Raw genomic sequence first — 14495 nt, 5'->3', positions numbered from 1 at the left:
CTCTGCCTCTCCATGAAGTAAAAGCAAGTGGAAGACACCAAATTTTAGTATAATCAAGGAAATTGTCTTAGCTTTGATGTACTTGCCTGTAATCTATCATCTTTACTGTTTACGTTCAGTATTGACATTGAGCTTGCTCTTTTCATGCTGTAAGATAATAGAAACCACATTAATAAACTGGAAAACCACAGGCGGATTGTCAATGAAATAATATTACGTGCAGGGGTTGGCTGAAACAAAAAGTCAATGATCTCTCGGACACTGAGGAAAACCTGAAAGATAAAACCACTGATTATGTAGTAGTCTTGTGTGTTTTCAAACTATTAAGCACATGCTGCAAATCGTTAGAACACAATATTCAAGACACGATGATGACTATACTGGAATGAGAAAACATTTTCATCCTCTTGAGGCCAAATTCTACACTACAGCGATTTTAACCCAGCAGTTTTGCTGATTTTAATGGCAAAGCAACTAGTTTTTTAAAAGACTATTACAGTTAGTTTCTACAGGGTGTGTTAGAGACATTTCAACATGATTATAACCTACAAACAGTAGAAGTTATACGGTTTTGGTACATAGTGTCTAAGCCTAGTGATGAGAAGGAAATGTGTCAGAAACAGACAACTAACATCATAATGAGAAACCGATTTTCATAGAGTTTTCTAGGTGTGTATATTGTTTATCGCTGGTGAAAAGCTAACAGCAGGAGAATAACAGTTGTTTACATTTGAACGAATGGAACCCTTCCCTAGTTTAGGTGACCCAAATTTGTGGTTCGGAGGAGAGTAAGAAACAAACATACCTAATTCAATGGAGCAGTAGTATTGAAAACAACTCAAACCAAGGGTTTTGATTGCATGCTTAGAAGCAGGATGGGTGGGAAATTTACACAATGAAGGCATGAAAGCACTTTAGCAAAACAGTGTTGACCTAAATCTCCATACTACTGTATGATCAGTCAGGAGCCATTCCGACTTGTGTGGAACAACTCCTGACTGATTTTACAGTACATTCAAAGCCATGCCTGTTGGCCAACAGATCCTTGCTGTTTTATGCTAAAGTCATTTCATGATGCCAGACCTGAACTTTTTAAAGTAAGATAAGGGGACTCTGGATAGTTAATGAACTTGGGAAAGTTATGGATAATGCATAAATTTACATGCCTTCCTAAACCACTTTCAAGAATCCAGATGAGAACAGGAGGCTGAGGATAGTCCAGCTGAAATTCACTCCCTGACCACCAGGTGTTGCAGTTCCTGTGAACTGTGGTCCAATGCAGAGGCTATGCGTAAATGCCTCAGGTCGGTGGTATGGGTTGAAGAAGCTCAATACGGTTTTAGAATAGTTCCCCCTCAGAACTAACTCATATTTCATCAGTTACTGCAATCAACACTAATCCTATGTCTAACATGAAATAAGTTGGTGTTTAATGCAAAGAAAGTAATCTATCCTTGGCTAAAGGTAAGTGACACTTAAAGCAAAGCAAGATATTCAGAGGTATAGTGAAGGCACACAGAAAGAATATGGATATGCAGTGGTTATAGTGTATATGGCTGTTCCACAGAATTAAATGATTACATGTGGTCAGTTCCTTCATAACAATGCCTTATTATATAACAGAGTAACAACAATCAGAACTTTTGAATAGAACTCCTGAACAGCAGAACAAATGTTAGATTTAACTTTTTGGTTCATGAGTCAAAGCCAAAGGGAGCCACTGTAACCAAACTTTGAAACTAACTTTCAACATTAACCAAACTGGATCCAAACATGAATCAAATTCACATTGGTTGCACTCTAAAACATGGTGACACCCATTTAAGTCTCAGACACCAATTTGAAATCTCAGACACCAATTTGAAGTCCTAGACACCAATTTGAAGTCTCAGACACCAATTTGAAGTCTCAGACACCAATTTGAAGTCTCAGACACCAATTTGAAGTCTCAGACACCAATTTGAAGTCTCAGGCACCAATTTGAAGTCTCAGGCACCAATTTGAAGTCTCAGACACCAATTTGAAGTCCCAGTCACCAACTTGAAGTCTCAGACACCAATTTGAAATCTCAGACACCAATTTGAAGTCCCAGACACCAATTTGAAGTCTCAGACACCAATTTGAAGTCTCAGACACCAATTTGAAGTCTCAGACACCAATTTGAAATCTCAGACACCAATTTGAAGTCCCAGACACCAATTTGAAGTCTCAGACACCAATTTGAAGTCTCAGACACCAATTTGAAGTCCCAGACACCAATTTGAAGTATCAGACACCAATTTGAAATCTCAGACACCAATTTGAAGTCTCAGACACCAATTTGAAGTCTCAGACACCAATTTGAAATCTCAGACACCCCTTGAAGTCACATTAATCTAACACGCAAGAACCAACTTCAGAATGCAACTGATGTTAAAATTGTCCAAAATGAATCACATCACCATCATGATATGTTGGCTCTTCCTCATCTTCTTCAGCTGTACTTGTTACACTTGTAAAGCTTGACAGATCATCTCTACTGCTGCAGCTGGAACTAAGAACCACATCCCACCAGCTGAACTCATGTATCATTTTAAGACTGCCCTCTTTGGCAAAAAATCTTGTTAGCTGAGGAAATTCTAGAACTATATACTATGTGTCCATTACATTCTTATACCGTAATACTACTACACACCACTGCATGACAACAGTGCAGCAAAATACTCAAGCTTCACCGATCAGAGACTGGTTGGTTTACGACTACAAAATCAAAGAACCAAGGCCGAGTGGGAACATGCCATAATGACCATCGGACAACTTGGTGTTGTCAACTCATATTCTTTCCCAACAGAACTCGTTGAATGGTATCCAATTACCGTGAGCATACTGCTTGTCCCAACAGGATATTCAGAACCGGTCTCAGAGCGGTGAAACTAGAGTATCAATGGTTAAACAGCAGGTGGTAAGTGATAGGGACAGTAAGATACTCATGCAAGAGGAGAACGCATGCATAACGCAAAGTAAAACACTGAGGAGGAGATTGGTGCCGGTAGGCGGTCGGTGCGGTGGGGCACCGCTACGTGGTCCAGGGTGAATAAGTGCGGGCGTTTTTAGATTTCGATCATTGTCTCTCACATCAACTGATTCTTACCTTCCTGAATGATTTTCGTCACCTTTTCCTTTCAATTTCTGGACGAGTTTGGCACTGCTGCGTCTAATTGAAGCTCTCAGTTTCGTTAGGGAGCCACTGCGTTTAAGTTTGCCGGTCTGGGTGAGGTGAAGTCAGAAAGAAAAGGGTATTTTGTTGGTTACCAGCTACATATATGGCTACTGTGTATGCAACAACACTCACAAGAGCTTGGCCCATTGCAATCCAATCAGGAGGAAAGGGTTAACCGTTTGTATAAATTCAGCACTCGTTTGAGCACAAGAAAATGACAATATCTATCAGAATCCAAAGAAGATTTTTCAGAATGTGTTTTTCTTCTATGGAAAGAGAGAACCATTTGTTGTCTCTTGAACCACAGTTAGATCACATACTCCAAGAGAGAAAGACAGATGAAAATACTTTTGAAGCAAATATGTACAAGTGTAACTCATCTAGGATTTAAAAGTTAGTGCTAGGAAACTGAACACAAAGTTAAAGAAATTTTGTTACTATCTGAGGGAAGTTATGCAAGAGTTGAAAAAATAGCAGACAACATTCATGTATAATATTCTCCCTGATCATGCATTATCTGTATGATTTGGATTTTCTCGGAGATCAAGCTCTTCTGTTGTGTACGAAGCCACAAAACACAGCAGTGACAGCCAATATAAATATCAAATCATCACATCAATGAAGCAACTCAAATGTAATAAGCAAGCAAGAAACTAAGGTTTATGACATGAGAGGATCTCCATGAACCACACCAAGGCAAGAACTATCATAAAGGTATAAACATAAAGGTACCACTAAAAATGACAAAATGTTCAGTTCATCAAAGAAAATATCTTATTTGGAGACTACGACAATGCTTTTATGGTGATCTGACTCCATCACAAACCGAATCTTTGGAAAATGACACACTTTTTAGTGATACCTTTACGTTTATTCCTTTATGCTATATCAATGTAAATACTCCACACCAAATGTGCATAACAGTCAAAACACCAAACCAGTTTTACTATAGATAGGACGAAGCAGGAATCGATAGATAATGGAAGTGAATTTCATTTCATGATGTAAAATCTAACCTTGGATCCTGCTCCTAAAGCTGATTATACTAACTGATTATTATATTCCTATGTCTTTTTTAAACTACAGAGCATACTTGAAATGGATTTTGGTATCGCGCACCCCCCAACTCACAAAACAGGCCCGGGCCTACAGACATGACAGAAATTGCTTCATCAATAAATTTGCTTGAATAGTTTTTCAAACGTTTTAAGCTTTAATTGCAACATCTTTGAGTATGGTATTATCAGCCTGACAACAGCATTAACCCACACCGTCATTCTTCTGCTGGTAGCTATACATTATAAAACAGCAACAAATGTAAACAATAACAAAGTAAATCAAATTGCTTTTTGTAAGCATTTTACAATTCCTCATTATCCTAGAAGCAAGAGGACTTGCTCATTGGCTCAAGTTGAAAGCAATACAAGTGAGAATACAGAGGAACTAGGTTTTCATTTAGAACTGGTCACACCATGCGGATTAGTCAACTTTTGTGAAATAACGTAACACTACGGTTCTGTCCATAAGAAACATTTTTTGTTGCACGAAATCTGCATTGCCCCAAATATTTCAGAATATCATTTGCAGAAGTTAGCGAAGGCGATGCACAGGTAATCTTCTCAAAACATGATTACACTCGTAGAAATAGTGTTTGGTTTACATATGGCCAGAACTGTATTTCCTAAAACTCGTATCACTGCGAAGTTCTTTTTATCACAACATCTACATAAGTATTTAGAAACTAGTAAAGCTTGTACACATACTGGAAATATCATTGGCATTGTTATTACGAATATGAAATGACATGTGATTCATACAAGATTGAAAGAACCATAAGGCCGAAGTTACATAGACCTCATTCGTTCATTTCCCAGGACTCATTTTCCCCTTTTGCTTTCGTTCCCCTGTAAAAGCACGGCCTTGTGGCGTGCATTCACCGAGGAATGAAAGAAAAACCCGGAAAGTGACTCGTGGTAAATGAACGAATGAGGTCTATGTAACTTCGGCCTTAGATACAAATATTCAACTGCTGGTTTCCATATCATTGTCTGAGTGGATGTATTAGCAAGCAGTTCCTTCCGAATGCTTGAAGCACTGTTGACAGGCAAAAGCTAATGTTGTGTCGATGATTCACAATATTCATAATATTCATGGTATGATGATTCGTTTTACTTCAGTCAGGGTAAAGCCAGGCACATGGCAATTGAAATCTGGAACAACAGTCAGGTGACAGAACATGTTCCAGTGCCTGATCAGTCAGTTTATACTTGGACCAACCAGTGTCATAGGTTGGCTGGAACACTGACTGCAGCCCATGTGCGTATCTCAGGATTGTTGACTATAAGTGTCGTCCGGCTCGGCTGAAGGTAGCAGCATTCATCTCAGCATCTTCCTCCCTCGACTCGGCATCCAAGAAGCAGACGACAACAACAACGCAATGAAGAAAGTGATTAGAGAAATCCCGACTCTCAAAATTAGAGCTGTCGACTATTTCTAGTTTACAATTTCAATGACTCGTCTAACTATAAAGCAAGTATTCCTGAAGTATAATGATGAATTAGAAAGAAAATGATTGAATCTCAAGATTTTTCAAAATACAGGCAGCCCAATAGAAGGAAACCTGAACCGGAGACATGGCGTATGAGTACAAGAATGGCACCCCATCCAATCTTGGCTGCATGCAGTTTCACCTGACCTCATCTACGGGTGACCCTTTTCACATGAGAACTAAATCGCACAGAAAGGGAGGATGAAATCAGAATGATAAGAAACTGATTTAAGAGAAAAATAAACACCCCCCTAATCTGAAATGATTTGTGACTTATTTGGTACAGAAATGATGATGAGAGAGGAAAAGAGATGTGGAGTTGCGGTCGAGCCACAAACAAAAGTGGCAGGTCGCGTATTGATGAAAAGGATTGCAGATGGATGACCTAATAAGCAAGACAATGATAAACTGTGGCCAACTATCGCATGTGGAATGGCAAATTATTTTCAAATGCAAAATATCTTTGATTTTAAAAACGTGCCAGGAACCATTGATCATGGTCAATATAATGAGCCGATGCTGCGATTGTGCGATCATATTCTCAGAAAAGATGATGACAATTATTTTGGCTCATTGCTAATCACACTGTGCAGACAATAAAAACCTGTTTGTTTGTTCGGAAACACAAAGTGAGGTATTCCTAACGCTCATGTGACTACATTTGCAGTGAAATGTTACGAATCATCTTTGTGCAAATTGGTGCAAAATATTATCAGCAAAATCACTTTTGGATTGAAGAAAATACTTCCGTGCAGAACACTCAATGGACTTGTGCAGGTCTTGAACAACAAAAGCATGACACCGACAAATGAAGAATATCAAAACAAACACATGTGGTCACATTCAGAAATATACCACAAAACCTAATTAAGGCATGCATGTCTATGACACCTGCAACATTTGATGAAAAAGTGCCTTGAAATATCCATGAGTATAACTTTAAAAAACATGCCAAACTGCAAATACACATGCAGACCATATAAAAAGATAACCTCTCCACGACCAAATAAAATCTGCTCTACTGTTGTCTATTTGAAAGATATTTTGGGAGCTTCAAAACAACCTAATTTTCACCAATGCCAAAACAACAAGACAAAGTATCGTGATAGACCAAAATGAAGCTCTCTTTTAAGTTTCTTTGCGTAAAGATTAGCAAAACAGGCAACAAAAGCCATGCGCTCTCTCAGATAAGACGACATCTATGCCGAGGACTCAACGTCCTTGTGGCTTGCACCACATAGCAAAACCACAGGCAGAAGCAAGACGGAAACAGCCTGTAGTGGCTTGGACAACATCAAATGAGGACAGAATGAGAGAACAGCCAACTAAAATACTAAAACATGACAAGAAAGACTAGGAGAAAATGAAATGACTTTTCAATTCAAGACAAAAAACAAGGAACTTTTCTGGTCAGGATGGCCGGAGAAGTTTCCAACACGGCACTGAGGTGGCAAGAAGAGCCCTTGGCCAGGTATCATAAACCATTTGTTAAACTTTGGGTCATGATCATTCCAGGGTTGTGTTCCTTTTCAGTTAATTAATATAGAGCAGAAATAGGAGTTATGAATGATGAAGTGGCATTAAGTTTTATAATACTAGGCCCTGGTCACAAAAGACCATTGAAAACTTGTTTGGGTATCCATTGATGAAGAAAGAAACATAAGATAAGCAGCAGACGACATGGACAAACCTGCACAAGCCGGACATAATTAGAAAGGTGACTAAAACCTGTTCAAACACCACAGTGAGTTACATGCACTCATTTTGATGGCATCTCCAGTACAGGCAGGGCATAACTTAAGCAGTGGGGTGAAAAATGAAGCAGTACGCTCACAGAATGTGCAGAAATATCTATCTACAAGCCGGTAGTACTTCAGCAACTGAGCAACAATCTCAAGTAATTTGACTGCAAGATGATTTGATAAGATCTCGACATCGAAAAGTGAAAAGCGCTTCTCATATTGCAACATTCCAGGCCAACTTTTATCAGAATTTACAATCTTTAAACGTGATTGCCTCAGAGGGCACAATGAGAAGCTATAGCAGAAGGAAGAGGTGTAAACAGGCAGAATTTCATGAAACATTTTAGCTTTGCATCAGAAAAACAACTTTTCTCTCCCTCTCCATTCCTAATCCTAAATTTTAGGATTATCTGAAGTCGAAGAAGAACCACTTCTAATCCCAGTTTTCAGGATACTAATATACAGTGTTCTAAGTCTATCCCGCAGATGCAAAGCTCCTAAGATTTTTCACCCTCAGTTTTTGGGTCAGGGTGCCCTTATCTAGCATGCCTTGCCTAGATGTAGTGGAATGCCATAGTCTCGTACTCATACTTACCCCGTCCCCAGACCACTCCACACCAATACTCACTTCATCTCCATCACCTGATTTTTCGTAAGTAACACTATCCAACGACTCACGTGAATCACGTCGACTTCGATCTTTGCTCGAAGAACGCTTGATAGGTTTGGTATCCTTCGGGTCTACTGGTGCAGCATCTGGTGCCTTGGCTTGACGTACAACATCAAGGGCCTGTGAAAAGCCAGGTTTCTGTGTTAGATCCTGTATGAGCAACAGGGTAAAAGGGACCAAAGGAGGAACACGACAACTGGGTAATGTAATAGACAGGCCATGCACTACCAGCTAGACTAGCTTGAACTTTTCATGCGAGAAATGTTAGTATAAATATTCATGTAAAATGTTTTCTTGAAGTAAGAACTCCAAGTACTAGAAACCTTGTCTGTTCTGCAACAAAATGGTCGGAAAACTCATATAGGGTAGATTCCCTTCAAGTGTCATAGTTATACCATTGAGCGAGATGGTGTCTATTTGTTAGGATAATTGTCTGTCCTTGACAGGGAAATCACCGATAAAACTTTACTTTTGGGAAACTATTCCCCACCAAAAATGGTTTAAATAGGTAGATATCTCTTCTCCTACCATTACCAAGGGGATTTTGGACTTGTACATGAAAACTTACAGTTTTCCTCGATCTTGTTGCACACTCCTCTAGAGTTTCGGCAGCTTCGTATTTGCCTTGCCTCCGGTAGAGGGCGCCAAGATTCTTTAACGTTGTCGTGACTGTCGGGCTGTCAACCTTGGCCGCTTTATGCCAACCACCATATTCGCCGTATAATGCATTATCTTTATATTTCCCCTGAAACAGATGTACAAGAAGATGTTGGCAAAATACCCCAAGTGTAACGACTCACAAACCACATTTACTCTGAGCACTGCAAACACTTTGCATTCAGATGACACACAAAACAGTGTACAAGATAGGAAGGAAATAAAAACATTGCAGAGTTTATTCTCGTAAGATCATACAAACCGTGACTATTTGATATGAGATACTGAATCAAATGTCAAAAAGTAGGAACCAAGTATACTTGATATCACCAATGTTCAATAGAGCCACACACAGCAAAAAATCCATGCACAAATTGCTGATAATCTCAAACACGCCATACACTACAGGTTACTCACTATGTAAATGTGCTAAAATACAAAATTCAGACAATACCCATTAATTTTGAGTCAAATGAGGGGAATCTCAGAGAAAAGACAGACCACTAATGAGCAATATAGTTGTTAGGAAACAAGCCTCCAATGTCACGTGAGTACATTTTTGAAAGAATTCTGCCCCACTGGACAGAATTAGTAGGTTCATAAATCTCATGAATCTCCTCCCTCCAAAGAAGAATATCCTTACCTTGTTTTCTTCCCTTTCTTCAGCACGCATCCAAATAGGCTTGTTGTCATCTGAAAAACAGAGTCAGTTTGAGTTACTACAGGCTGAACTACTGCAACTGGACTATATGTTCATTTGGCGCCTTGAAGAAAAGTTTAATCAATGAACAACTCATCATGTTGCAAGACTGCGCAGTCACATGACCCATAGATATTACTGCTGGGTTTTTTCTCTATGCCGATTGAGCAACTGGGCCTAGGACAGATAATGTCCCAGATTAAGGTAGCCGCGTAACCAATATTCTGTGAGATGAGACAACAACTCATACTCACTATCAACTTTCCCAAACTCCTTTTCATGTGCACGCGTTAGCACCTCTTTGTAGAGCGTTTCTGCTTGCTTGTATTTACCCTGCTTCAGATAGGCTGAAGCCTGAAAAAGACGCAGAAAATCATGGCAGCATTCGTCTTTCAACGGCAATTAGGCCCTTTGGTCGGGTTAGAGGGGTGAATTTGGTCATTGGGACCACCCAATCCAGTGGTCGTGGTCGTCATAGCAGGGTTCCACTGCATATGATTTGTATAAAGTGGACACTTCTTTCACAAACAGTGGATGTTTTGAAAATTACTTATGAGAGAAAATTCCATTCTAAACTTGCACCAAGCTGGAAATGGGACTTCTGTCATGTCTCGGTCAATCAGAACACACCTCTCATGCTCATTCGGTGCAGAAAGTACTGGGCTTCAGTTTGGTCGCTACCTGGGCAGAGGCCCCACATTCTTGCTTGATGAAAGTGGTAAGTAGGAAAGTGATTTCTCAAAGATGATCTGTCGTCATAAGGTTACGCGTTTATAAGCAACACATGAGCAAAGCAAGCTTGTTATTGAGTAGTCCTTATTCTATCATGGGAAGATAGTTTTCAGACCATCAGCAGCTTCTCAATTGAGAACTTTTACATCATCAAGGGCAATCAATGATAATACATGTAATAAGCATGCTGTTATAACATATATGACACAAAAATCTTTGGCAACTTGAGTTGTGACAGCCTTATTTCATTTCATATAACTTCATTGCCAAGTTTTACTCTTATTAGAAACTAGCTGGGGGGGGGGCAAGTTTTAAACTTAACCATTTAGTTATACCCAACCTCGTTATAATAATAGGGCTTAGAAAAGAGGCAGAAAAAAGATTTCATCCAAGAGTTGTAAAATTTGTAAAAACCCCAAAAATTATCAAAGCTGTTAACCCAGAATAGTGTAAGAAAGGGTCTCAGAAGCAGGGACCTGTATTGCTTCAACACAAAAGGATTATACTCTGTACATGCCATAACTTAAAACATGCTCTCTTTGCCAACCTCAAATATCTCTGTGAAGTCACCCGGCAAGGAACCCCAGGCTGCAAATTTCGAATATTTGACCGCATTGGTTTGGATGCAGCTTTCAGGGTAAAGGTAATTTACAACTGAGGCTGAGCATTCCATGCACACAAGCGGCATGCCTGGTAAGGGTGTGGGTGGGACAAGAATGTTATGAGATCACAGGTTCAAAGTGTGTGTCTGTGTGCTGTGAGGGTCAAACGGAAAAGACCAAGTTTCTATCCAAAAAAACCACACAACTCAGGTGCTAGAACGCGTTCAATTCGATGATACCATAGATACCTTCTGGACTTGTTCAATGTCAAAGGAATTTATGAAAGCTAAGTTATTACTGAGGAATCAATATGAAGATGGGAGTTCAGGGATGCAGCAGTTTGGATTGAATCCCTGCAACACCTAAGTACGTCAGGAACTGTTCTATACATGCACATCCATGATAGGAAACAGATGAACACCACTATAACATCAACAGTCTGGTGTCTACAAACTTGATCTTCTCAGCCTACCTCACACACAGTTTTCAACAGAATTAGCTACAAGTGCTCCAAATCGAACTAATGTGGTTTGTTAATCTATCTAAAGGCGTATATAGGGCCAGAAACGCCTGACCCAATGGGACGTACAATGGGGAGGTGAACTGTGACAGGACAGTGTTTGATTTAAAGATAGACAGGACTGTTGCATCTAACCACTCCAAAGTAGTGCGACACCTTACCCAGGCTAGACCGTCTTACCAAGTTATTTTTAGTTTTGGCAACGTTAGGATCGTCAGGGCCTAGTTTCTGAACGTAGATTTCTAAAGCCCTTTGGTAGTATAGCTCCACCTGGAATGATAACGTGAGCATCCATGCGTAACAACAGTGCTGCAGGAGCTAATCTGGACCAGTACCGCAGGTGTAGCCTACAGGCGGAGCTGTGAGACATCATGCGGTTGTTATCTACACAGCTAGAGGGAGGAGACGGATGCTTCAGTGTGGAGAGTGAATCGTTGGCTCGACAGCGTACTAACCACAGTTAACTTGGTCAATCCTTCTTTCTGTATAACACCTATACATTTTGAGACCCACAAAGTTTACTTAGATACATGAAGGAACAATCATGAACTTAACTCAAAAGTGTTGAGAGTAGGTGTTGAGAGTTATGACAGACTGAAAATTCACCCGATTTTTCAGTGCTATAAATGACCAGGACACAATATCAAAGTACCAGGCTTTCCTTTTCCACACAAAAACATCCCTCTCTAAGCTCTTCTGAAAAGAACAGAAACCATCGACACAATGCACATGGAACACAACAGGGAACGGGCCGGCCTTACCAAGTTGTTTTTAGTCTTAGCAACATTGGGGTCATCTGGTCCGAGCTTGCTTTCATATATCTCGAGAGCCCTCTGGTAGTACTGTTCGACCTAGAATGGCGGTGGAATGAAATCCAGGCGGTATAACACAAGACACATCAGCAACAAGGAGTCAGTTAATAAGAATGTTGACATGGTAGTGTGTTGCTTTAAAACTCTTCATCAACACATTCTTCCAAAATCTCTAAGTCATGAATTCGCGATTGGTTGTATTCTAATTAACAGTTACTGTACAGTGGCAATGTCTATTTCTGTTTTACCTGTGGGAGTAAAACAGTTTACACGATGAGCGTAGGCCTTTACAATGAAAAGTTGCAATATAATTCTAGAAAACATCAGATAATCTGGCTAGCCCGAATGATAGACAATTTGTTTTACCTCTTCATATTTTCCTTGATTCTGGCACAATAGAGCTAAATTATTCAGTTGCTTGGCAACATCTGGATGATCAGGACCTAAAACCTGAAAGACAGAACATCAATCATTATGTGCTATGAATTTTTATGAACAACTATCAACTATCAACAGAATCCCTTCCAGGCTGGTGTCAGCTTACTGATGCGCATTTCAAGTGTTGACTGGACTGGCCTGCATACAACTTCCACCCCTTGGTGGCACTCAAAAAGACACTCAGGTTCTTAAATCAAATCATTTTCAATCCATGGACTTGCAGTTTCTTGAGGACTAGTAGGAACACTGATGTAGTTCTACTTTACCTTTTCTCTGATCAAAAGAGCACGTTTACAAAGAGGCTCAGCTTCCTTGTATTTCCCCCGCTTTCCATATAAAACAGCTAAATTGTTCAAAGTTGCCGCCACCTGTGGAGAAAATCAGGTAGAATAAATAAAATGACCAGAATAACATGATTTACACATACTGCAATTGCAAATCTACTCCAAATGCAACATATCAACTTAAGATTTCTTAATTTTTTTACTGAAAATGAACACAGGCCAAAGCGGTACCCCTAAACTTCATGAATCTTGAGGAGATTTCCACAGCTCTGAAATCACATCAGGCTAAAGGTAATTTCTCCTTTTCAAAGTTTGAAAATATTTGAGATTGCAAGCTACAAATAGAGACAAGTGAAATGAAGTTTAGCAAACAACAAGAACAACATATAACACTGATAATAATTTGTTAGTTGGCTGTTGAAGTCCAAAAGTTTCAATCATCAAAGATTATTATTTTGTCAACCTCAATCTCAGTCCCCCTGTCAATGAAATTTCGGAAAAATACCGGTAAGGGTCAGAAAAAACACATTGGGTTGTTGAAATATGTGTTAGAAAACTCTATTGGCTACAAATGCATACTGGGTAGGGAAAAGGCAGGAGACCAGAGAGAGAAACAAAGTGATACTTTTATACAACAAATAAACAAACCAGTGGCTGTGAGTACTACAGTCAGAATTCAAAACCAATGCAACTTTTTCATAAAGTTTTCAGAGAACAAAAAAGTTATAGGGTTAAAGATTTTTCTAAGAACTATTAAATAATGGAGATTATACTTGATAGAATGTTCAAATTCACTAGTTGGGGTGGGTGTACTAACAAAATATGTAAATAAAAATATCATCAATCAATAACATTTTTCTCGAAAACACTGACTCTGATACATGCGTATGAGCACAAGATTTTCACAAACAAAGACATCTTGATGAATTGCCATGCAAGAAAATAGGGACAGATACATGAAGTGTTGAAGTGTGGTGACATTCCCATCTCATCTCAAAACTGACAGTAGCTCCATGAATTACAGTATCACTGCCGACGTTTCTCCAATTACCCATGGGCCACGCGCACACACCCGCCCTCAAATTCATCAGAATCTACTGTCAAGTTTCAATGAGATGGATGGTACATGTAAGATGTGATACAGAATGTGTAACAAGGAGCCAGCTAGGCCCGCCATGCTGATAGGAAATTTGACTCACAGCTGGATGGTCATGTCCAAGGGTTTTCTCCCGGATGCCAAGGGCATCGTTTAGTAAATTAGCGGCCTCTTTGTATTTCCCTTGGTCTCTGAAATAACAGGTGTTATTGGTTGCAGTGATAGGGTCAAACTGCTAGTTACAGGCAGGTTGAGTTGTTAGCCAGGTCATTCATCGTCAATGAAAGTAACGCCAGTCGAGACAGCTGGTTGAATTTGCCAAGTAACTTCAGAAAGGTTGATTTTGCCTTATAAATGGTTTCAAAATTAGAGAAGACAACTTCCATTAGAAGTTTTTTTATAAATCGGCAAATATCACTTTTTGAATCTCCACATCTGATAAGTTGTCAAGATTTCAGATTCTGAGTAACTGTCTCCGTGTGCGGCATAACTTTC

General features: G+C 39.6%; 1 protein-coding gene across 14 annotated transcripts in view; it reads right to left on the bottom strand.

Annotated features, from left to right (window-relative positions):
• The window catches only part of LOC135484440 (kinesin light chain-like), a 32246-nt gene that overhangs the window by 4887 nt on the left and 12864 nt on the right, over positions 1-14495 (bottom strand). For 5 of the 14 annotated variants that reach the window (XM_064765909.1, XM_064765907.1, XM_064765900.1 and 2 more), the window contains exons 6-15: positions 14104-14191; positions 12887-12988; positions 12549-12632; positions 12132-12221; positions 9771-9870; positions 9460-9509; positions 8728-8904; positions 8085-8279; positions 3131-3246; positions 87-147 (exon numbers count right to left, since the gene is read on the bottom strand). In XM_064765909.1, coding sequence (XP_064621979.1) covers positions 87-147; positions 3131-3246; positions 8085-8279; positions 8728-8904; positions 9460-9509; positions 9771-9870; positions 12132-12221; positions 12549-12632; positions 12887-12988; positions 14104-14191 — 1063 coding nt within the window. Of the gene's footprint in view, positions 1-86; positions 148-3130; positions 3247-8084; positions 8280-8727; positions 8905-9459; positions 9510-9770; positions 9871-11550; positions 11641-12131; positions 12222-12548; positions 12633-12886; positions 12989-14103; positions 14192-14495 lie in introns of all 14 variants that reach the window. The other 9 variants (XM_064765904.1, XM_064765912.1, XM_064765911.1 and 6 more) reach the window with 7 other exon arrangements.

Source organism: Lineus longissimus, chromosome 3 (assembly GCF_910592395.1).
Source record: "Lineus longissimus chromosome 3, tnLinLong1.2, whole genome shotgun sequence".
Lineage (NCBI taxonomy): Eukaryota > Metazoa > Nemertea > Pilidiophora > Heteronemertea > Lineidae > Lineus > Lineus longissimus.
The sequence above is the reverse complement of the archived record's forward strand: the minus strand, read 5'-3'. Positions and strand labels throughout refer to the sequence as shown.